General features: G+C 37.3%; 1 protein-coding gene across 1 annotated transcript; it reads right to left on the bottom strand.

Annotated features, from left to right (window-relative positions):
- Positions 1-2530: 2530 nt before the first annotated feature.
- Positions 2531-22887, bottom strand: LOC145784788 (tenascin-N-like). The gene is made up of 28 exons (XM_082596638.1): positions 22787-22887; positions 21845-21948; positions 21270-21435; positions 20678-20800; positions 20180-20320; positions 19381-19552; positions 18394-18485; positions 18211-18259; positions 17532-17598; positions 17088-17221; positions 16782-16813; positions 16379-16501; positions 16165-16298; positions 14792-14962; positions 14010-14112; positions 13467-13584; positions 13184-13311; positions 12564-12731; positions 12154-12243; positions 11454-11530; positions 10920-11013; positions 10346-10547; positions 9477-9646; positions 6873-6999; positions 6482-6615; positions 5800-5863; positions 3644-3841; positions 2531-2686 (listed from the first exon to the last, which is right to left on the bottom strand). The coding sequence occupies exons 1-28, from the start codon at positions 22866-22868 to the stop codon at positions 2623-2625; spliced, it is 3327 nt and encodes a 1108-aa protein (XP_082452764.1). The 5' UTR covers positions 22869-22887; the 3' UTR covers positions 2531-2622.
- Positions 22888-23474: the final 587 nt, after the last annotated feature.

Genomic DNA, 23474 nt, shown 5'->3' on the forward strand with positions numbered 1-23474 from the left:
AAACCGCTAAACATATCACAAGTTTATGCCAGCTCCTCAGTGCCACTATCTTGGTTTCGCTTCCAGGCCTGCAATTAAAGAAGTTCAGTTTCAGTTTGTTTTTCTTTCTGACCATCACAACGAAAAAACAATATGTACCAAATCAGGGATCCAAATATAGCAGAGGTCAAGAAAAAGGTAGAAGCGACAAAACGCAGATGTTATACCGTGCATGATACTGTACTAAAGCCTCCCAGATCCTCTACTAAACATTTACCTTTTCCGAAGTTGTCTTTTACACTGTTTATTTTATTTTAGAAATCTTGTTTGTTTGTTTATCTTTATCCTGCATTGAGAGAAAGCGGACTTGAGCGCTATGCATCGGTGTACGCCTTCCGACATACACCTGACCCACGCTGCAGCCGACGGCAATGTCTGTTTCCGGTTGTCCACTCTACTTATGACTTAAATTTGGTACTACCCATTACTCGAAATCGATCACTGGGTAGAGGCAATTATCGTAAAGTTTCTTGCCCAGAAAAACAACAGCAAGTGCGGGTGGCTTAAGTCGAACATGCAGGCTCTCGACTGCGAGCCCAACGCGCTAAGCACTCGGCCAGGCCACTTTGACAGGGTGTTCAGTGACGGCAAAGCAACAGCGGGGGGTCTGGGGGGCCTCCCCCAGAAATTTTTTAAAATTAACATTGAATTTGGTGCGTTCAGAGAGCATTTTCAGCACAAATTCTGAACATGAACAGAAGTGACAAAAATAATGTCGGAATGGAGAAGAATACAAAATAGATCTTTATTTGACAGCGCATTGAATGAAAGACTTAACAATATCAAACATTGAGTTGCATTTCTAAAGTCACATAGCATACTTCAGTTCACTTTTTATTTCCGACCATCAAAACGAACAATATTAGCCTACTTGCCATAACACAGCAGGAGTCTGAAAAAACGCGAAAGTTAAAGCGTGCTCGAGATGGAAATGATTTACTTCATGCAAGGATTAGGCACGGTCGCAACACCTTGAGAAATGTACAAGCGAATTAAAAACAAACAGGTGAAAGTTAAAACAAAAAACAATAGCAAAGCAACTCGATAATAAACAAGAAAAGAAAGTCGATTGCTATGTTGGTCGGCTGCACTTTTATCCGCCGTACTACTTAGTAAAAACGAAAATGTTTAACACCTCGACTACAGAAGGAAAATTCATCTACAGCATAATTCAATTCTTCTTGTTTGTGCAATAAATTTTTGAATTACATCGTCGTAGAAAGCTTGCTTTTGCTTCAGTTCTAGCAAAAGTTGTTTCCAACGCTGATCACCTCAAACTCTAATCCAACAAGCTAAAACTTGCTATTGCCTGGGATTCCCCCAATGACGCGCCAAGGTGTGCAGATCAGCGAGTGCACAGCTTGGCTGACCTAAAACCATTGCTGTTTTCGCTGCCTTGTGACGTCATTTTTCTTAATTGTTTATTTTAAATAGCACTCGCCAAGCTGTCAGTGCACACCCAGCTTAAAGGTAATGACCGAAGAAAATTAAAGACAATGACCTCAAACGTTGGAGTATTAAAATTAGAAGGGGATGAGTTTTGCAATTGAAAAGAAAGCAATCAGCATGCAGCAAGATGTTAGAATATCATGAAAGTAAAGAACATCGACAACCGATGGAAATTTTCTTTTTTTCTGGATTTCGTGGGGTGTGCAGTGCACACCTTGAACACCCTGAATATACGCCACTGCTGTACAACAACCCCGCACTGGTGGCGCATAATTTCGCTCAAATAGGTAATTCTTTAGGCCCATTTGGAGAATGTCAGTTTCCGTGCTCTGTAGCCTAGCCTATAGGTGTGCCCTAGAAGCAATAAACTTTAATACGGGAATATAGCCTAAGAGACAGGCTACTTTTGGAGTCGCTTACGAGATGACTTCAGCCTGGAATTACAGATGCCGGGAAGTTCAAGAAAACGCTCATGGGCCAATTTATTTGCATCAAGATTATTTTATTTTGGAGACTAGTCTACTGGTTTTGGGGAGAGAATTAGGCTACCTATAATTTTACTGGTAGGCCCTTTCTGCTCCTCATTTTTTCTCCTGTCTTGCATTTTTAGTGGCCTGTTTTGAAGGACCGGAAATATCAGAGTTGTACCGGGACTAAATTATTGTAGCTTAGTCTCTCAACGGCTCAGCCTGGGAAAACAAACTGCAGACTATATATGTTAACTTCATAGTCTATCTTCCACAAAATAACGAGCTCATACACAAATAGATAACCAAACATATCAACAAATGAAGCCTATGCTGTAGCCTATTTTGTTACTAGCCTATGAATTTTTAACTTCATTAAAATTCCATAAATTTACAACTTTTAACATTACAAACAAGGAAGTGAACAAAATTGGACAATACGTAGCATAGCCTACGCCTGGCTGGGCGGCTGGACCTTGGTAAGTTTGGTTTTGGCTAGAAACTCAAAAAAGGTTGCCGACTCCTGAATGAGGTTAGCATATATGAATAACTGAGTGAAAGAATAATGCGTGCAGTAGATGGAACATTTTTTTTATTGAACATTTTTATCATAGATAAAAAAAAATCGGTAGCCTACTAATGCTAAATCACTAACAATATGACTTCTTCAACGATGACTTCTGTATTTTTGAGCTGGGTGACTGTAACAACATCCGCAGCAGCCATTGTTTCTGTCGACAAAATATGGTATGAGTTGTAGCCGGTTATATAACTTACAATTGAAAAACCATCAGAAAGAAATTGCCTCTTCTCGGCAAGTTCAAGAGAGGTAGTAGATTTATAATTAGACGAAATCTTTATTCTGGAATAGCGGAAAGCATAAATTTGACCGCATTTATCAGAAATTCAAGGATGAGGTTAGGCCTACTGATTACACAACCTCAGCTTGTACAGTCTGCTTGATCCCAGAATTTTTGATAGATATTGCATTTGTAACATGTAGGCCTACCATTGTTGAAGCTATACTGCACGCTGAGCCTTGCATTGTAAATTTTATCGATTTCTTTAACGTAAATAACAATTAATTTAATAATAAATTAGGCCATCACTTTTGATGCCGTGTTGAGAAAAGACATGTTTTCGTATTAGCCTATATACAGAGTTGTTTCAACTCGAGCAACAGCCGGATAACGTCCTTGATGGCATCGGACTTTTGACATATCTAACTGAGACATTTTCAGCAGACCCTGAACTATTACGGCGAGAGAATAGAGAGCTCTGGCTGTATTTGCAGCTTAGCCAGCGTCGAAAGTTTATATCAATTGAACAACTTTAAAAGCGAAAACTAAGGAATAAGATGAATTGTAAGCTTTCCATGTTCATACCATCCAAAGTAGGCTTATTCGGCTGCATAGCCGAATGGTGAGAGCCCTGGAACGGCAATCGAAAGGGTGCCGGTTCGACACCGCTCAAGAGCATGTGACTGTGTCTTTGGCAGGGCACTTAAAGGCATGCCTGAAGGTTGACACGAAGATTGGCTTCCTTGCCTTCCCGTTCACTTAATTGAAATCTTCAACCACCGGTTGTAAGCCTGAACACGACAAACAAAAAGTAGGCTAAGGCAACTTTTTTCATTAACAATTTTTGTAGAGGTTGCAATCCTGCAATTAAGTCTACATTGAACATACCTCAAAATAGGCTTGTTTTGTCCACAGCAGCCGCAAAAACATGGAACAGCTATCAATATTACAATCACAACAATGCAAGCAACTACAATCGCAATGGGAATCCACATCGAATTGGTCTTTTCTGGAGTTGGATTATTGTCAATTCCATTCTCTTCATGATTATCTGGATTTGGTATTCCATATTCCTCGTTCTCATTACTGATAAAAGTGCAATAGTAAAGTTTCGCTTAGCAATTTCCTGGCATGTAACATAAAGAAATATATTGTTTATCAACATCTTGTAAGAATAAATTGTAGCAATTGCAAACAAAGTGCTCAATGAATTCTATTTGAATAAGTGTTACGCCTGGTGATTGTTAGGCCATCTAGAGTAGGGCTTTCCAAACTTGGGGTCACGACCCCGCTAGAGGTCGCGCAACGAACTTCAGGGGTCGCAGAGAGTACACCAATTTTACATAAAGTAGTGCGTATTATCCTATGGTACTTTTCAGACGTTTATTTTACAACGCAGTTGTTAAAACTGATATAACTGTTCAAAACATTATTTTTACTGAGTTGTAGATGCTGTATAAATAGGCCTCTAGCTCTGGTAGTGGACTAGCTTGAGGACTGCATGCTCTTGTAGCCTATAATAGCTAAATATTGAGAAAGTAAAACTAATCGAATCAATCGAAAGCTGGTAAAAAATCTAACGGTAACGATAATTTCGTCAATTTTTGCACGGAATTGGAGCTATTCAGGAAAGTGTGTTGGCATGTCTACTGAGGGAGCTTCTGCAATGACAGAACATAGGCTACATCTAGGTTTCATGCAAGAGTACGATTTGCGAGTGATAGGCCTACACATATTGTATTTACACACTATAGGCTATGATTCATTGCGAGACCTTAATAGCTAAAAAGAATATATCCTCACCTAAATGCTATTGTGCGCAAGATGCTATGAAAATATTAACTTTGAGTCGCGCACTCAATACCCGTATTTTTGCTAGTTTAGGCCTATATGATGAAATGTCATGAGAGTTCAGTTTAAATCCCTTTTACTGCATTGTGAAGTAAGATGGCTCTCAAAAACAAAACTTTAAAAATGCTATTAACGTTGAAAAATGGAGTCGTGGTTTTTCCAACGGAAAAAAGTCAAACTATTAATGGCCAATCATTAATGCAAAGACATCTGACTTTCAAAATTATGCTATTTGTGAGATTTGCTTGAAAAATGGAAAGAACTTAATTTATCCACCTAAGGAAAAAACACCAATGTTTTTACTTTGAAATCAAGAAATCAAAAACTTGAAGCGTTCGTTAAAAATTTAAACATCTAGAAAGAAGAAGTGGAAAATGATTCATTTGAAATTTTTTCATGTACGGTACTGTAGAGTTTTTGATTAGCAGTGATGTGGAACCAAATGTTTAAGCCTGTGGTTATCGACCGCTTGTCCAATCTGTTGGAACAGTTTTAAAGTTATTTTCTTCCAGAATTAAACAATGCCAAATTAGATTAGATCCAAAACCAATTTACAACACAAAAAACAAAATACCGAGCACCTCTCTTCCAAATTTCAGGAATAACATGCTGGTCTATTTTCTGACTCTACGTTGCGGCTTGAATTTTCCGGAAAAAGTTTCACACTTTTTGGCTGGTTAAAGCGGAATATCTATAGGCCTCGTGCGCTATTGAGCAACGACTGGACTTGCTTTGCAGCAGAAAGCAGTCGCACTTATCCCACTGAATAAATGTGTTTTCGGTTGTGTTTTGTTTGCAATGGGTTACGTGTGAAGTGGCTGCTGCTCTAGTTTCGTTCGAATTAAGCCTTTTAATAAATATCACAAATGTATATTTCGCACTGTTTATCATGTCAGCTGTAAACGGTCGCGGAAAATTTTAGGAGATTAAAAGGGGTCGCGAGCAAAAAAGTTTGGGAAACCCTGATCTAGAGCACTTAGATAGTGCATGATTTAGCCAGTTAAGATTTTCCATAATTATTTACCTACATCAATACGATACATGTCAATAAACTTTCTTTTTGGAAGAGCCAGTGGTTTCATGGCTAAACGATTCTAAAGCCATTGCATGTGCAATACGGTATGTCCTTGAGTGCTTCAATGTGGTTATACTGGTGTTTTATGTATAGGCCTATTCATGCAAAGATAACTTACAAATCAATCTCATTGTAATTATATTCTTCAGATGTTCCATCACCATACCCATAGCTGTACAATTCTAAAAATGGATAAAAACATTCTTTTAGAAGTTTAATTGACTAATTACACATTCTACTTGTATAGCCTACTGTGGTTTCACGCTTCATAGCCAATTTAGGTCTAAATGTCCAGAATCTAAATTGAATTGTACGTATAAAAATGTGGTTGGCAAACAACGGCTATTAGTTTATTAAATTTTCGGAAACATGTTAGCTCTATTCGTTTTGCTTAAATGGAGCTGATGTAGGTTATCTCATTCCTAAACAAACTTTTTCATGGCATAAGCCTGATGTCTAGTTTTGGTTTGGTTTTGAATCTTTATCCTCGGACTGACAAAGCTTTGATAGGTTATTCCTGGTAGTTTCGCATACTTGTAGACAATGTAGAGGCTTTTGACTCAGGGCCGGTTACCGAGATTGACAAAGTGAAGTTTCCGATTGATGAAGTGTTGTTGCCAGGGAATTATTTCATCCATTAGATGCCGCTGAATGGAGAACAGTCCTCAACGTGCGTTGCTCAAGCGCACACCCCAAGAGTCAAACCAGTGCCTCTTGATCTTAAAGCTTCTTCGTTCATTTTTTTTTTCATACGTTAACCAACTGAGCTATCGTGCTAAATAAAATTATTATCGGTCAACCTGTTTCGTCGATGGAATTTTCTCTTTGCGCTATTTGCAAAACCATAGGAGGGCTTGTGATGTTCATAGACACGTGCCTTGTCGCCACTGCGACAGTATGAGATACTTCCGCTTTGAATCCAGTTAAAAACACGCTAGAAAGTAAAGTATAACAACGATGTTTACATATATTGCAAGTGTATCACTGGCCAAAAGATAAGCTAGTTTAGCCTGAATGTTGCTTTTTTCAAAAGATTGACAATTGCTTTTTGCACTGGGTTTAATTAAACTTGGTCTTAAATTGCGATAAACCAAAAGTGTACAAGTACGATATAAACTAGGTTAAATTAGGCTTATAAGAAAAGTCTTCCAAGTCAACTCAAATATCATATTTGTAAACCAGGCTACTTACGAATTCGTTGTGATATTCTGTAGTCCGTTTTCAACACGAGGAGATGTAGCCACTAGGTAGTTGATTGGACCAAAATATTTTATTTTAGGCCAAAATACGATAATATCCGTCATGTTGGAATCAACCCCTGCACGTGCAATTAAGCGTAAGCAAGTAGGCTGCTATGATTGAAAGATATTGTTTAGCATTTAGTCCGCAACAACTTTATTCAATGAAGATACGTACTTTTTACATTGTTTCAACGTATAGACGTCCTCAGTACACGGTGGTAGGTTACGGTGGTAGAAAATAACTTAACATAACCTAATTTCAACAAAACACAATGATGTGGAGATCCACATTAATCTGACTTTTTGCATACACTGTGAATATAGTTACTTTTTGTGTTTTAGGAGGAGATTGCCCCAATCTTCCCCAATATCCTCCACTGAGTAACGGTGGGCTGCAAGCGGTTTGCAAACCAGTTACATAACGATTAAAATCTACTCTACGTAGCTTGTAGCAACAAATGTTCCCACCCAAAAACCGACTCGCTTTATAATTTTAAGATCCGGTTTGCGCAAACCAGTTTGAGCAAATTGAATCCCATCACAGGGTGTAAGCTACGACCAGTGCCGAATTTACCATTTATCTAGAAAGGCTGAAGCCTAGGGCCTCAAGATTTAAGAGCCATAAAATTTAAGATGTATCACGTATATTTAAAAACGTTTAAATATGACCTATATATTTGGAGAAACTTTCACCTGGTAATAACGTAAAATTTTCTGGCAACCAGTTCTAATAAAGTAAAGTAAGTACGGTATTCATAAACAGGTCGTAATGTAAACTAAATGTCTGGTGTGTTTTTATGAAAAGGAAATATGACACAGGTTAAAGGTGACATTTTTAAATGTTACTTTGAAAATGGCAACTGTTAATAGTCATTGAGAAAATTATCTGCTTATTTTTATCGAACAATGTTAGTTAATTATTATCTTTGACCAACATTTCTTATTTTACAGTAGCCTAATGCTTCACAAAATGTTTGCAATCAAACTACAAAATTTGGTTATTTTCAAACATTTAATTTCAACACTTGCGCGCAGAAGCAAAATCAGGGGAAGCATTGTCCCACACCTAAAAACAATTATATTCACCGACTAAAAAGCTTTTAAGCTAGGCTATTGGCCAATAGATATTGATGCATTGTCAGTGTCAGTTACATTTTTTTTGTGTGTTTGAAATGAAAAAATTATCGTTTCTGTAGGGTGGCAATTGACTAGTAGACCGTATGGTCGTTTCGCTGTTTCCCTATCTCCTATCAGTATGAGGACTTGTGCCACTTATGCGGTGTATATAAAACTTGCGTATTTCGAACATGTAGTGTTTTGACAAATAATTTATTGATTGAGTGTCAGGTCTCGCAAAGGTGAAAATGAACAGAACAAAACAAAACAGTTTTGGTTTTTTGTAACTTAAATACACTTTTTCCTTCTGTTGCAGCATCATTTGACAGAGTTTTGCTATTAATCTGGGCTGAAAGTGCTCTCAAAATGTGCAATTTTAAGACATTTTCCTCAAAATGTTATGGGGAAGGTCCCCTAGACCCCCACGCTGCCGGGCTCACTGACATGTGCAATAATAGCCTACTCATTTTCCCCCCGCTCTCCCAGAAATTACGTGCTTGCGATGTTCCTGCTTGCGTGCATATTTCTCCATCACAAATAACTCACAATAGTGCATGTGGTTGTTTGAAATTTTCGTTTCTATGGCTGTTAGGGTGGAGATTGGGGGCCTAAAATGGACAATAGTCTAGGGCCTTTCTTTTTTTAAATCCGCCCCTGGCTATGATCACAAATCACGGTGTAACATCTCACCCAGTGCCGGTCTTAGGGTATTTCGGGCCCTGTGCGGAATATGATTTGCGGGCCCCAATGACAATGATTCAACTCAGTAGCGTAGCTGGGGAGGCCTATTTTGAAAGGGGAGGGGGTGGTTTGACGGTCTGACACCCAGCAGCGGGGGGTCTGGGGGGCCTCCCCCAGAAAATTTTGAAATATTACTTTGAATTTGGGGCATTTTGAGAGCATGTTCAAAATTTGGGTATGAATATTATCCTACTGTAAAATGGTGCTGTCCAGTGGCATAGCAAAAGAATAAGATCATGCATTCTTGGGCGTTTTTTGGAAATAAAGCTATGTTGAGTCTAGATGCAACCTATTTTGTTCCCTGAAAAATTCGTACCCCGATTTCGTACCCTAAAATCGGAGTTAACAAAATCAAATTTCGTCCCCTGAAAAGATCGAGAGAAATTTGAAATGTTTGCGGCAACTCCGATCAGCAACTTCGGCCATGTTGTTTTTTTTTCTCGATCTTTTCAGGGGACAAAATAGGTTGCACCCATTGAGTCTTTCTTGTTGCTAATTCCTTTGTTGAATTCACTTGTTGAATTTTTCCATTGGAAATGACAAAATTACTGCATTTTCTGAGTAAATTGCGGGCCCCCTAATTTGCGGGCCCTGTGCGATCGCACGGTTTGCACACCCCAAAGACCGGCACTGATCTCACCGAACGTGTTTATGACATTGTTTAAATAAGAAAATAGCGATAACCCAGCCTACATACCAGTAGTAACACTTTGAGAAGTAATAGGTCTTTCAATGCCATTTCCATTAACATATTGAGCAAGTGAATGTGAAAACACGTTGAACCGATACATCACACCAGCACCCAAATTATTTAAATGTAATTTTCCTTTGTCTTCTTCCTTGATTTTCACCGAAACTCTATTGTCTCTGACAAATATAAAAACAGTGTGACACTTTTATTTTTTAACAATCATAAAAACTGCTTGCTAAGTCAATATAAAAAAGTAGCTCTCCTAGAGATTTTGACAAAACCAGGATTCGTTCGCAACTTGCTATCTGCTAATAACAATACAGAACCCGCAGCATCATGCTAAAACAGGTCGTGTGTATCTACATTTGTGAAGTAGGCAACGATCATGCTGCTAAAAGCGAAACTCAATCTATTGAATAATGTTATGACTTCATTTATTGTCGCTCTACAACTGCTTAAATCTTTTAACGACACTATAAACTATTAAGTTTTGCATCATATTTAAGATATCATCACATTATTACTCGACTTATTCTCATTGCGTTAAGCACGAAAGAACACAATCTGTTCCATTTTTAAAGTCTTCAGTTTAACCCGACTTGGAGTCGATCTCAGATCTACCAGCACTAGAACCGAAGACGCTAACCCCTCGGCCACTGAGCTGGTTTGCCATCTGCTGGTAGCGCTGATGAATTTTTTATTTTAGTTTCATTTTTTTAAATAACTAAATAACTCTTTTCCATCACCAAAAATCAACATTTTAGCGCAATAAAAACAGGTATCCCAACTTTATAAAGGTACAGTCAGCTGTTTATTTTTTTATGTTTTCTAAAGTTCTAAACCACCAAAATGAAGTAGCCTATGGTTTATCTTACTTTGACGTATTGTAAGAAATTGTTGATACGCCAAAATTCTTCGGATTCCATTGCAACACCAAAGAGTGATCCGTGATGGAATGGATTGCCACGACTTTGGGTTGTGGAAGCTCAACTACAAACGACCTTGTAGAATTCATTCCATCGTCTTTCCCATTAATTCCCATGAGACTGATCGTATATTTGACATTAATATTTAGCCCTGAAAAATACTTATAATTCGTACACCAAATGCAATTAACAATTGAGTAAAATTAAAAGCTAGACTATGCCGTAAAAACTAAGCTTGCTGAAAATAATCATACAACTGTTTGTGGTATTTTAACGACTGAACATTACTATAGTCTGAAAAGCAAATTTAAAAAATACCTAAAGATTAAAGATATAGTCTAAACACTTGCTTGCAATATTAAAATACTGGTTGAAAAACTCATAAAAAAATATATAAACAGTTAAAGAAAAGTCGGTACACCAAAAAGGCTATAGCGCTATTCAGCTATCAAAGTCCACCCTTTCTACTGTACAGATTGATTCAATAAAAGGAGAGAATTTTCTGGCTGGTTGGGTTACTGACCAATCAAACGCGTGGATGTTCCTGGTACAACTCCCACTCCTTTCACTCTATCAGACGGGAAGCAGGATAAAAAGTAGCTGGAAATATCTGGAATCTGAAAATTGTGTTTTTTTAATAATTGAAGACAGCAATTTTAGACTTTTCTTAAAAAATTAATTTCAAAAAACAAAGCACTTCATTGATCGATGATAAACGTTGTTCAACAAACGATGCAAGTCGAGCAACCTTGCAACATTTCCTTCTGTACAAGTTTTGGGCGATAATGTATATTTTAGTGCAATAAAATTCTTATACCTTAATTCTTAAACATCCACATTTTCGAAAAAGAAAAAACAGAGTAATTATCTTAATACAGGCGAATATTGGAAATGCTGAACTTTTGATGACATAATTTTCTTTCGTTTTTGCATCGGAAGAAATTGTAAGCAGCCTACGCAGAAAATCACTGTAATGAAGGTTTTTGCAATGCCACCACATAGGCCTACTGTACTGCAGCACTTTAGTCAACCAAGCTTAAGTTGAGTCCTAAACTACCTTGTCCCACTTCAAAAATCCGTATCCAAGCTGAAGGCCATCGAAACTGATTGTTAGGTTAGAAGGAGGCATTGTTACTGCAGAAAGAAAAGGGATTTTTCCAATACAATAATTGTATTTATTTCAGGCACACGGCATTGCGAAACAAACGATCTCTCACAAGTTAATCCACGTCAAGGTTATAATTAAACCAAGTTGCAACATCGTCGTTTCAAAAAAGTGTAGGCCTAGGCTAGACAAATACAGTAATTGAAAATTCTACAGTGAGAAACAAGCCATTTGAATAACCACAGCTGCTTGCAGCAATATTGTTTTGTTTTGTGCAGGTGTAGGCTATGCAATTAGTAAAAAAAAGATGTTTTGATTATATTAAGGCTTAAGCAATCGTGATACGTTGATTTTACCTTTTTTTTTTTGAATTTTGTAACCGTTAATGGCACGTTGAGCATTAAGAAAATAAATAACAACACGCGTGTATATCATTTCTGGTATTCTGTAGTTTAAGTTGGTATATTGTAGTTTAAGTTGCAGTTTCGGTTGGATAATGTAGTGTTGGAAGTATTTTCGTTGCGATTATTTACCTAGTCTTGAAACAGTACCTGAAAACTTGTTGGATCTAGGTTTTAGCTATATGAAACGCTGCATGAAACGCCATAAAAAACGGTTTGGTATGGGAGTTGGGTAGCCATGTAGGACTTACATGTTTTGAAAGCAGTTGTTCCATTTTCACCAAATCCAACCTCGTTGATTCCGACAATGTTAATTACGTATTCCGTCCGTTCCCTTAATCCTAAAAGGACGTTTCCATTAAATTGCTTTAAAGAACTTTGCAAACAGATTTACAAAGAACAAACCACAGCATTTCAAAAAAAAACTTTTAAATTTGAAAAATGTTGTTTTTCCAGGCTCAATTTTCAGCTGATCTGCATTGATCAACCTGTTGATAGAAAATCTGCAATTTGAATGACGTAAACTGTAGCCTACCATCAAAGCTTGCGAATGAATAGCGAACAATAGACTATTGGACGCAAAGTCTTCTTAGAAAATCATCTAAACTAAGTAGCTTTTAAAATGTGTGCTGAAGCACCATTAAAGAACAACTGCGCAGACCTGTGAGATTTAGGACACGTTCTTTAATGGTTAAGTTTCTGGAGTCCATTTTGTAGATAGAAAATATTTGAATCACGTATGATGCATTTCTTAATTCGTGCCAGGTTACGTAAGCATGAGTGTGAGTCAAAGTCGCAAAATCAACAAATATCACAGGAGAAGAAAGTCCTGCAGAAAATAAAACTAATTATTAATTTTTTTTTCTATTGTTGGTTTAGCACGCGTCTGTGTCTCTGCTAGATCCTTCAGCCTGTTAAAATCATGAGAGCAGTTGAGCCAATAACCATACGTCCCTTCGCTGCTTCATGTCTGTTATGTTGCATCTGTAACCGTAATGTAGGCTAGTGTAGGCTATGTTGTCGCAATGTGTGCAAAATATAACGTGATCATTATTTAGTCCTATAAAATGTATCGTAACTTTTGATATCTGCACAAATTCAAAAAAGAAGACTTTGCAATTACAAGCTACAAATACAGCATAAAAGCGATACACTGCGTTTGCAAAAAATGTGAGCTACCTTTATTTTTAAAAACTGTTTCAACGTAGGTATTGTAGAATATATTTCTGAAAAGTTGTTTGAAGCGCTACTATTTTTAATAATAAACAAATTTCGTCTCACTGGTTCGTTTTCGGAATAGAGTTGCACTACTCTTGTCGTTGTCATTCATTGCATTGATGCTGATGTTGTACATGGTGTCTGCCTGAAGATTCTCAATCATGGCATACGGATCCGACACATTGGCGGACCTAGTATTCATATTAAAGGTAATAAGCATTTCAGGGCATTCAATATAAAACATTAAAAAATACGAACAACAATCGCTTTGCACTACAAGGAAAACAAGAATTCACCTTTAAGGTAAAGCAAACATTTTTGATACAGATGTAACCTATGCACTTACATGCCGATTTGAGGAATATTCACATGGTAGTATTTCGCTCCTGTAACTCTGTCCCATTTGACTTTCATGCTATAAGATGTGAACATCTCCGCCATAACATTGACTGGTGCCTGTTGTGCTAATATAACAAAAAAAGGTTTAAAAGAAGTAGAATTCATGCATTGTCAAGATATGTAGTCTACTATATCATTATAAAAAGTCTACTTTAGATTGCTCTCATCGCTAGCAAATTATAATGATCAAATAAGACATACAGTTTTTCGTAAAAAAGTAGTGCGCCAGCGTTTATATATTTTATTTGGTCGCCTAGCCAATAACGTACTGGACACAATAGCATTTACAAAAAAAAAACATGTCAGACAGACCACACACTTTCCTACGAATTCCTACCATTAGCTTATAATTCTCTTGAGAAGCATGTTGGTAGTAGGCACTAGTTTATTACCAATAGATATGTTGATTAGGCGTTGATTTATCATTTAAGTCAAGGATTTCTTGGATGAAACAATTCATCTTATTTTTTATTGCAAGCAAAATTATTACCAGTGTATTGACTAATCCACGTTGCTTTCCCAAGACCTATCTCATTTAAGGCTTGCACTGACACATTGTACATGGTGCCACTTGTTAAATTGACAGCAGTGTACTGCAACAAAGTAGAAAAAATGGCATAAATTTGGTCATGTGTAGCCTATTAGCCTATTTATCATTTTAACGTATCGATTTTATTTAAAGAGTAAAAATTGCAGTAGCTTATGAAAAGAACAAGATATGGTGTACACTGTACAGGCCATAGCTTAGTTTAAAATAGTATCTGAAAATGAAGATAATATTCCAAAAAAAATAAAGCAAATATCTACAGTGGGCTATATTGCTTTAGGCTAGACTGGTGTGTAGCAGGATCTATATGAATTTAACAAGGAATAGTGAGAGAACAGCTGGAGCATTGTAGCTGCCGGGTAGCCTTATGGAGGGCTGAAGGGAGCCAGAAATTATGCGGCCAATATTGACCTAAGCACACCCAATCTCTTGCAAAGGCCCTGGTATGTGAAAACTATACAGGCAAGAGGGAAAACTGTTTACTAAAAAAAATGCTACAAGTTGTGTGTTCAGCTATAGCAAACTCGCAGTTTCTGTTTCTGAATGTGACCAAAAATGAATTTCTAATTAGGCTACAAGCCGTAAAATGATAAGGTTGGCAATTGCTGCAATTCCATCTATAGCCTACTAGAATGTTCTCGCTTCGTTATATTTGTTGATGTCCTAACACACAGATGCAAGCGTAGTGAGTTTTGATTAAAACAATACATGAGATTTTAACTTACTGAAGAAAGTACAGTCTCATCTGTCAATACTTTCCTTCCGCCCGATAGAAACACGACTTGATAGCGCATGCGGTTGGCAACACCCATAGCATCCCATGCCACAGTGAATCGATCATAAAAAACAGAATTATGGAAAACTTGAATATTTTTAGGAGCAGGAAGAGCGGTTCTCTGAAAAAGTAAAAAAACCAAAAAATTAATTTTCTTGCTTAATTTCTGTAAAAAAACATGCGCCTTTCTGAAAAGTTATATCTTATATTTTACGTCGCCTAATCCTGAAGTGTGTTGCCTACTTTAACATTTGCAAATGATAACCTAATACCATTTTTTAATTTAACTTATAAAAATGCCGATAAAGAGTTTAATAAAGCATTTCTCTGTTATAATTTCTGTAGGCTACATTTAAACCAAGGGTCTCAAACTCAAATTGCTCTAAGGGCCAAATGAATACCTGTAATTAGCCCGAAAGCCCCAATAACTTTTTGCATTGCGAAATGCGAAAAGTTAAGTCTGTCTTCCTGGCTTTTTCTAATTGTCTAATTTTGCCGACGCGTCCTACAGAGTTTTCGATCCACACTCTCCTTCTACAGGTACCTCATCTCCCCAACCTGGCTCCTGCAACCTAAGCTGGTGGACCTCTTCCTCGGGTGCATTTGCACTCCAAAAACACGCCGCTCCCCGCCACAGCGGGTGTTGCAGGCCGGTTTTTTGAAGTCTCTAGCCTGGGTTTGTTTATTGTGCTCGTCTCGCCGTGCCAATTATTTGTACCTATGCGTTGTCGATGCTAATGAAGCAGCTCATCTTCATCACCGTTCAATAAACAAAATAAAGCAGTAAAAACGCATTAAAAAAGTACCGTAGTAAGAACGTAAGACTGCAAAAAAATAAATAGTAGTAAAAGCAAAGAGATAGAAAAACACTGTTAAAATCGAAAAAAAATGCAAACGGAACGACTTGGCCCTGGAGAGCTAAAATCTTGCAACCGACTTTCAAAATGTGCAAAAAAATGAAATTCTTGAAGAACTGACTGCAGCAAATAGGCTACCTAAATTTCTATTGCTATAGTACAACCGCACAAGAAATGACCAGGCAATGTGATTGTGATGTAGCAATATGGCTTTTCCCACAAAATAAAATTGCGGGACAGTAGGCTTAGGCTAGTGCTTAAAAGTTGAGTGAAGTTTGATAGGTATTTTCAGATTTTTTGAGCAATTTTACAGTGAATTTTATTCTGTTAAGTGAATAGTGAATACGAGTGAGTTTTAATTAATTATTTGAAATTTCAAAAATGCATCGCGGGCGCACCAAAAGTCCTCGCCGGCCGCGTGTTGGAGACCCTTGATTTAAACCAACTTTTGTACAAAATTACTAACTTGCAACATAGTTGTGCCGTCACTCGTTTCAACCCGATTAACTGCTGATACGTAGACACGGTAAGTCGTGTTAAATCGTAAACCTTTCAATGTGACTCGGGTATCTTCGATATTAGAATCGATTCCCAAAACGCCTGCTCAACAAAAGAATGAACACAAAGTTTAGTAATCAGGCTGCCACCACGCTTATCTATGAAATTTAATCCATTATCACCTTGTGGGGGATCGACAGTTATCCTGAAAGCCGCTGCTCCGCTCACTCCGTCCCACATCACCGTAAATCTGTCGTGAAAGACTGACCCTGGCTGGGTTCGCACATTTTCAGGCGATTGCAGTGCTAAGTAGGAATACAAAAATGATGCGAAATTTTATGCAGGCCCATATCAATTTCTGTATAAGTCAAAATAGTCTACACGATGTAACCTAACAGGCTTAAACGCCAGCAATTTCCACAGTTATTTTATTATTTCGTGACAAAATGTTATATGCCTATTTTCTCAATGTTTGGATAAATAGATAGGCTGCAAATACAATAGAATAATATTTGTTCCGGCCATTCAAATCATACTGTCTTCAACTAGAACTAGATACGGCTACCGGGCAAGCATATCACTTACCAAAGACGAAGGAGCGATGAAAATTCTTATAACTGAAAATATAAAATATATCAAATGTAAGATTCGATTTAAAAAAAAGTTATTTCACACCGAAAACAGTGTTTACAACAGCCTTGAAATGTTTTCAAACTGATTAAATTGCTTTTACAGTACCGGTATACCAAAACTTGTAGCATCCATGTTAACGTTCCATCTACTGATAGACAGCAAAAGTTGATGTTTTTACATTAATCCAAAGTCTAGCGACGTTGAAAATTAAAATGATGTAAGAATGACAGCATTTACTGGTTAGAAAGTTAAACTTACTCTTTGGTCAAAATTCCATTTTTAGCTGTTCCAACAAAATCCAAAATTCCAGGTCTCTTTTTGACAACTACCGTACCGCCTACGTTGTCATTGAGTCGCCCGTCATGGATGGCTGCTGCACACACGTATGAATCCTAAATAAATAAGTGTAGAACTTACTGTTGCAAGCAAAATCCACAATTTTGAATGCAACCAACGTCATGCTTCAACAAGCAGGCTTAGGTCAAAAAAAGCTGTCAAGAATCTCATAAAGTTTCTGTAAATTCTTTTGCGCTATCTAACATTACAAAAACGTTTCAAGCATAAAAAATAAAAGCCTATTTTTACATTAAAATTTCCTGGCAAAAGTTTCTGGTTCGAAATATAGTGCGACATTTTTTACTTATCTATTACGTATGATGAAAATAGTTATATCCGTTTTCTATAGGCTTTTTGAGCTCTTACTATAGAGTATTCTCTTGTTCCAAAAACTTGACTCTGAATCCTGGAACATCTTGGAGGACAACGCAACCTGCACAAAAAGATAAAAACAGGATAAATTATTTCTTGAAATAAAATATTAATGAATGATTTCGAAATTTTGAAAGTATTTTAAAAGTTAAATTTTTCGAATTGCTTGTTTGAATCTGTTTTTTAATGAGCAGATACCCCCGCCAGCAAATCAGTCCTTTGTTTACATTGATTCAACACCTAAAGACGTTGAATCAATGTTAAAAAGAACTGATTTGTTAACTGGGATAGCACGTTTTGGTCAAGATATACAAACTGCGGCTCATGACAAAGCTCTACGTCAGAAACAGAGTAGCCTGCAAGGGCCACAATGGAAAAAAGCTTCAAGTAGGCTGCTCGCGATAACGATAACGATAATAATAATACGTAACAAAGCGACTAAAATACCGTTGAAAAATTGAAAACACCCTGTCTGAAAGTGTTTCAGAAATAGCAACCAGGCTAGGGTAAACGTAAGGTTGCTATGTAATGCTTTGCAATATTGGATTTGCAAATAGGAAAAATGTAGCAGGCCTATAAAACGTAGTATACTAATCTACTTTACAGTCTAGTTTGCGAGCTCATCATGTTCTTCATTTCATCCTAAATATAGCTTTAATTTTAATAAACTTACGTGAATGTGTCATCGCGAAAAGACTTTGCGATTGCAAAACACATTGACACTGAAAAAATCAAAAAACATAAATGTTAATGGTGTATTAAAGTAGGCTGTTAAAGAATAAAATTTGATTGAAATGTATATTTTACACAACGAAAACGACTGTATTGAAAACACAGTTAAAAGTCTACAACATACAAGTTCTGTGATTCACAATGCTGAAAGCACTCGGTCCGGCAGCATTTGTTGCAGCAACCTCGATCTTGTATTGTGTGTCTGGGTCTAAGTTTCTGAAAAGATAAAAACAACCATAGGCTCCTTGCAGAATCAATTGCCAAAAACATTGCCTTTGCAAGTAGTCTACATTGATACCTGAAAGTGTGTAATAAAAGGTCGATACTTTTTAAGGGTTATAGGCAAATTGTTCGTAAGCAATGTTGTTCGTAAAACAATTGTTCGTAAACTGTTTTTCGTAAATTGAAATCCGTAAAACAATTCTTCGTAAAGCATTTTTTCGTAATCATCAAATTTTAACTGCATGCACGAAAAAATGCTTTAGGAAGAATTGTTTTACGGAGAATTAATTTTACGAACAACTGCTTACGAACAATTTGTCGGACACCCTTTTTAAGATTTAAAAAATATACGATATCGCCGATCTAAGGTGATGGAAGAATAAGCCCTTGGACCCAAGAGCTCAAACACTGATTGATTAAGAGAATATTTAGCCTCGGACTGAGAAAGCTTTTTTTGAGCATTAGTCTTGGCATGGTTTGTGGAGGCTGTGAGCGGCACAACGCCGACACGATTACCGAGATTGACAGAGTAAACTTTTCGCTGATTATTAAAGTGTTTTTTTTTATCCTAATTATTCCAGCTACTAGGTGTAGCTGAAAGAAGAGCTATCCGTATGTCGCGTTGATCAAGCCAAATACTCTAGAGTCGAACCAGCAGCACTTGCCCTGCGGCTTGCATCCGCTTACAAACTCGAGAGCTTAACCAACTGAGCTATCAGTCAGCAAAGATGAAAATGAATATTTTTAGTCACCACAAAAAGTCCGAGACCATTCTTTTAAAATTTTCAGTCCCCATTGTAAAAATCCCTTCTTTTATCATTGATTCAGGTACTCGTCCTATAGATATAGATTGTCGTTTCCATAACAGGACAACTACACAGTTGCTTACCTTATAACGAAGCGAGTATCTCGAACTCTAGGAATAGCGCTATTCAATCGATTGCTCGGTGATATTCTGATTGTATAACTGTCAGCTCCGACCACTTCATTCCATTGTACACCAATCGCGGTTGGCGAAACTGTAGCGCGGACGACAATTAAATCTTTAGGAGCACCCAACTCTGCAAAGGATGTAATGACATTAAAATATTTTCTTTTTTTGTTTCGCGCAACATTCAGGGCTCAAGGTCGATTAGCTACCTCAGGGGTTACGCTTTGCAGGTGTGATATTTTTTGTATCATACAAAATGGAATTATTTATTTGACTCATCAGAGCGTCCGCTTCGTGAGCCGTCCGCGCCCACACACCCAAACACTCAAGAGCCACACCATGTTTACATGGGAACCAAACTTACAGCTTTGTAAGATATAAACCACAATTGTAAGCAATAAGAAAAATAGACTTAAAGATGTAGGCTACATAATAATAGGCTACGCCAATCACTATTGTACAAACAAACTTGCCAAAGAAGTTTTTGTTGCCAGAAGTAAAATCAATAAAACTGTACTGTTTTAAAAAGATTAGACTATACAATTTTGGTAGAAAGGTGACTTTCTTTAAGCATAGACAGATAAAACCAAGCAACCACATGACATTTAACATCATACATTATAATGAACATAAAACTATAAACTACGAACGTTTTCGGCCATATTCAAGTTAGCCCTTCTCAAGTAACGATAAAATTTTCGTGTGGTTGCTTGGTTTTATCTGTCTATGGTTAAAAAGGTTACTCAAAAAAACTTACTAGTAAATTGCTGAAGAGCTGCTTTTGCTCCGTTGCCAACCCAATTTACGGCGTAAACATTAATTGTGTACAAAGTGTTTGAAGACATTCCGCGAAGTCTTGCATTTGTTGTAAATAAGCCTCGACCTCCCCCACCAATTCCTTGGAAAATGGTAACAATATTACAGTTTATTTATTGTCGCTTCACATCAGCTTTGCTTCATGAGCGAGTGTAAATTTATAACGTTTTGTTATTGCAATTGCATCTAAGATTTGTATCAGAATACTCGGTTGTTTGTTCTCAATATTTCGTTAAAGAAAGAACACATAGTAACACACAGCAGTAGCCCTTGGCCTACAAATTACAAAATTCATACTCACTAAAGGCCGAAGATATCCCTTAAAGTTTGACGTCAGCTTTAGTCTACAAACGTGTGTGAAACACAGCTTGGCGTCTTAGGCTATCGCATTTTTACAACAAGACACGTTGTTGTTAGCCTACTCATTAAAATACACCACCTGCTGAGGGATTAACCTCGACTGTGTAGGATTGTGCCCCATCTACTCCTGTCCAGGCGATTTCCATTGAGTCTTGTGAAACGGACTCAGTCACCGCCCAAACATCGGATGGTGAAGGCAAAGCTACAGCAAATAATAAATTGCTTAAGCCACAAAAAAGTAAGTTAAAGGGGTAAGATAAAACATAGCCTAACTAATTAGTTGAAAAGCAATCATCAAGCGCAAAGCACCGGGAAAAAATAGAATCCGCTATAAAATTTTGCAGCAAAGATTCTCAACCATGGTAGGCTAAATATTCTTCCTGGAGCTATATTTCATACACCAGAAAGGTGACCATAATAAAAAAAGAAAGACATAGTAACCTACTACATGCATGATAAGTGCGGTACGGTACCTAAAAACTGATCTGAAAAGCGGTTAAAAAAGAAAATTTATCTTCAGACAATGGGCAAAGGGAAAGGAAAGGTTGAGGACCTCTGATCTTCACTAAACAAACAATTGAATTAAGTGTAGGATGTAAAAGTTGAAAACGAAATTAGCCAATAGGTTAAGTTGTGCATATTAGCCTATAGGCTAGTAGCCAGCAGCTCACCTGTGGTCTGAGCTATAACAGCTGGATTTCCTTCGTAATCACCTTGCACAGCCCGAATAGTAATTTGATATTCTTGATTGGACGCTAAACCAGATATAATGCTGTTTGTCTCTAAAATCCCTGATCCAATTCCATCTGCTCCAATGGTTGGCGGTTTGATAGAAATCTAAATTAAGATAAGACGAAAATGAGAAGAAATAGCATGCAAAAGCCGAGAACTTCGTGCTTACCTGGAGTTAGACCTCCGCAAAGTAGCCTACTTTCTTTGAAATGCACATGTGAGATCCTGGGGATATGAACTGCACAGCGGATCTGTGATAGTGCGAGTGCTCAGCATGTTTCATCTTCTCAGAACTTTTGTGCCTGTCACTTTGCATTTGCAAAATATAAGTATTCCAGGGCAGGACATGTAGGCCTAATAGGCTCAGCCTTTTGTGTAGCATCTCTTGCAGGCGGTCTAGGTCTCACTAGTGTAAAATGATAGCAAACACGAATACGCTTATAGTAAAAATATTAATTTAGACAAATTAGGCCTATGACACAATTAAATGCAACTTATAGCTTGGAGGATTTACCGTATACGAATCCGCTTTTGGAACAGCTTCCCATGTTATCCACATGGCTGTTGCTGTGACAGATCCAGGCGTCACTTCAGCATTTTTAGGCGCCGCAACAGAAACTAAACATACCGGTACAAGGAACGATTAAAAGCCTCAATGTAGCAATAGCTCAACCGAAAAATTTATTTAGTCTTTAGTCTGTAGACTCGTTGATTTTACATATGAATTGAGCATGAGGGAAGGCGTGCAGCAGCAGCCAATACAGGTATGAGAAGCTCAAAAGAGCTAGTTATGTTGATTACGCATAACTACTGTAGCAATTAGCATCATATCTTAAAACTACTAGCCTATATTTAACTTAGCCTATAGTAGGCTAAAAAGCTAATCAGAGCTTTGTATTGTGCCTTTGTTTGTCAAACATTGTAATGTGGATGTAAAACGAGCTGTGTTTCGAGCTTATATTGTAATGTAGTCTATGCCTCTTCATAATTCACACTTGTGGACCAATGTCTCTGCTAAATGGAAAAGGAAGTTTAAAGTTGCCTACAATAAGGCATAGGCTTTAGATGTGTGTTTGATTTACATAGACATGAAAGTGTGTGAGCACTCACCAAGTTTGTGGTGATTTATTAGGCCTACTAACTATTGACGATCTACTGAGAAAAAATGAGTAGGCTAGGCTACAATTTTCTGTTGCGCTGCTCAGACTCCGAAAATAATCTAATTTGTGCCTTGCTAAATACTGAGGTCTATCTAAGATCAAAATTTTATAACGTTGCTTGCAAATTGTTGACAAGGAAGGTTGAGATGTTTGCAGTCTTTCCCCTGTAGGCCTACGTGTATTTTTCCTCACTTTGTTTTTTTTTTCATGTAATTCCATATGGATGTTTAAGTGCATGTGTGCATATCTGAAGCAAACAAATAAATAAAAAATAGCCTTACAGATAGTCAACTTACTGAATGATTGAGCATCAGCCGAAGATTGAAAGCAGCTTGCAGTCAACAAAATTACAATAAATAATTGAATTTGAGTTAACATTTTAAAGGTAAAAAAGTGTAAATCTGCAAAAATGAACTGCTTTTAATGTTATTGTAGACCGACAGAAATAGCTTTACAAGTCAGGGCAACTATGCACCCACGCGGCGCTGGTTCGACTCTCCAGGTGTGCGCTTAAGCAACGCATTTCAGGACTGCTTTCCATTCAGTGGCACCTGGTGTATGGAATAATTTCCCAGCAACAACACTTCAACAATCGAAAAACTTCACTCTGCCAATCTCGGTAACCGGCCCTGCGTCAGGAGCTTCTAAACTACCAGGAATAACCAATCAAGGCTTTGTCAGTCCGAGGATAAAGATTCAAAACAACCAACCCTTCTACCAACATAAAATTGAAATAAGTTATCGCAGCTACATCCTCTAAAATTTAGATCAAGACCAATTTTTGTTATTTTGATCCATAGCTTGCCTATGTTCATAACACTAATACTGCTTCAGAATGCATAGATTTCGTACGGTAGCCTGCCTTTGATGTCACTTTTCATTTAGGCTAATATGTTTTTCTTGATCTTTTGTGATGCGAAATGTTTTTCCAGAATTTTGATAAAAAATGGAAGGTTTTTTAAAAAGTAGGCTAGCTGCTTTTAC

The sequence above is a fragment of the Aplidium turbinatum genome, chromosome 15, assembly GCF_918807975.1.
Source record: "Aplidium turbinatum chromosome 15, kaAplTurb1.1, whole genome shotgun sequence".
In the NCBI taxonomy this organism is placed as follows: Eukaryota; Metazoa; Chordata; class Ascidiacea; order Aplousobranchia; family Polyclinidae; genus Aplidium; species Aplidium turbinatum.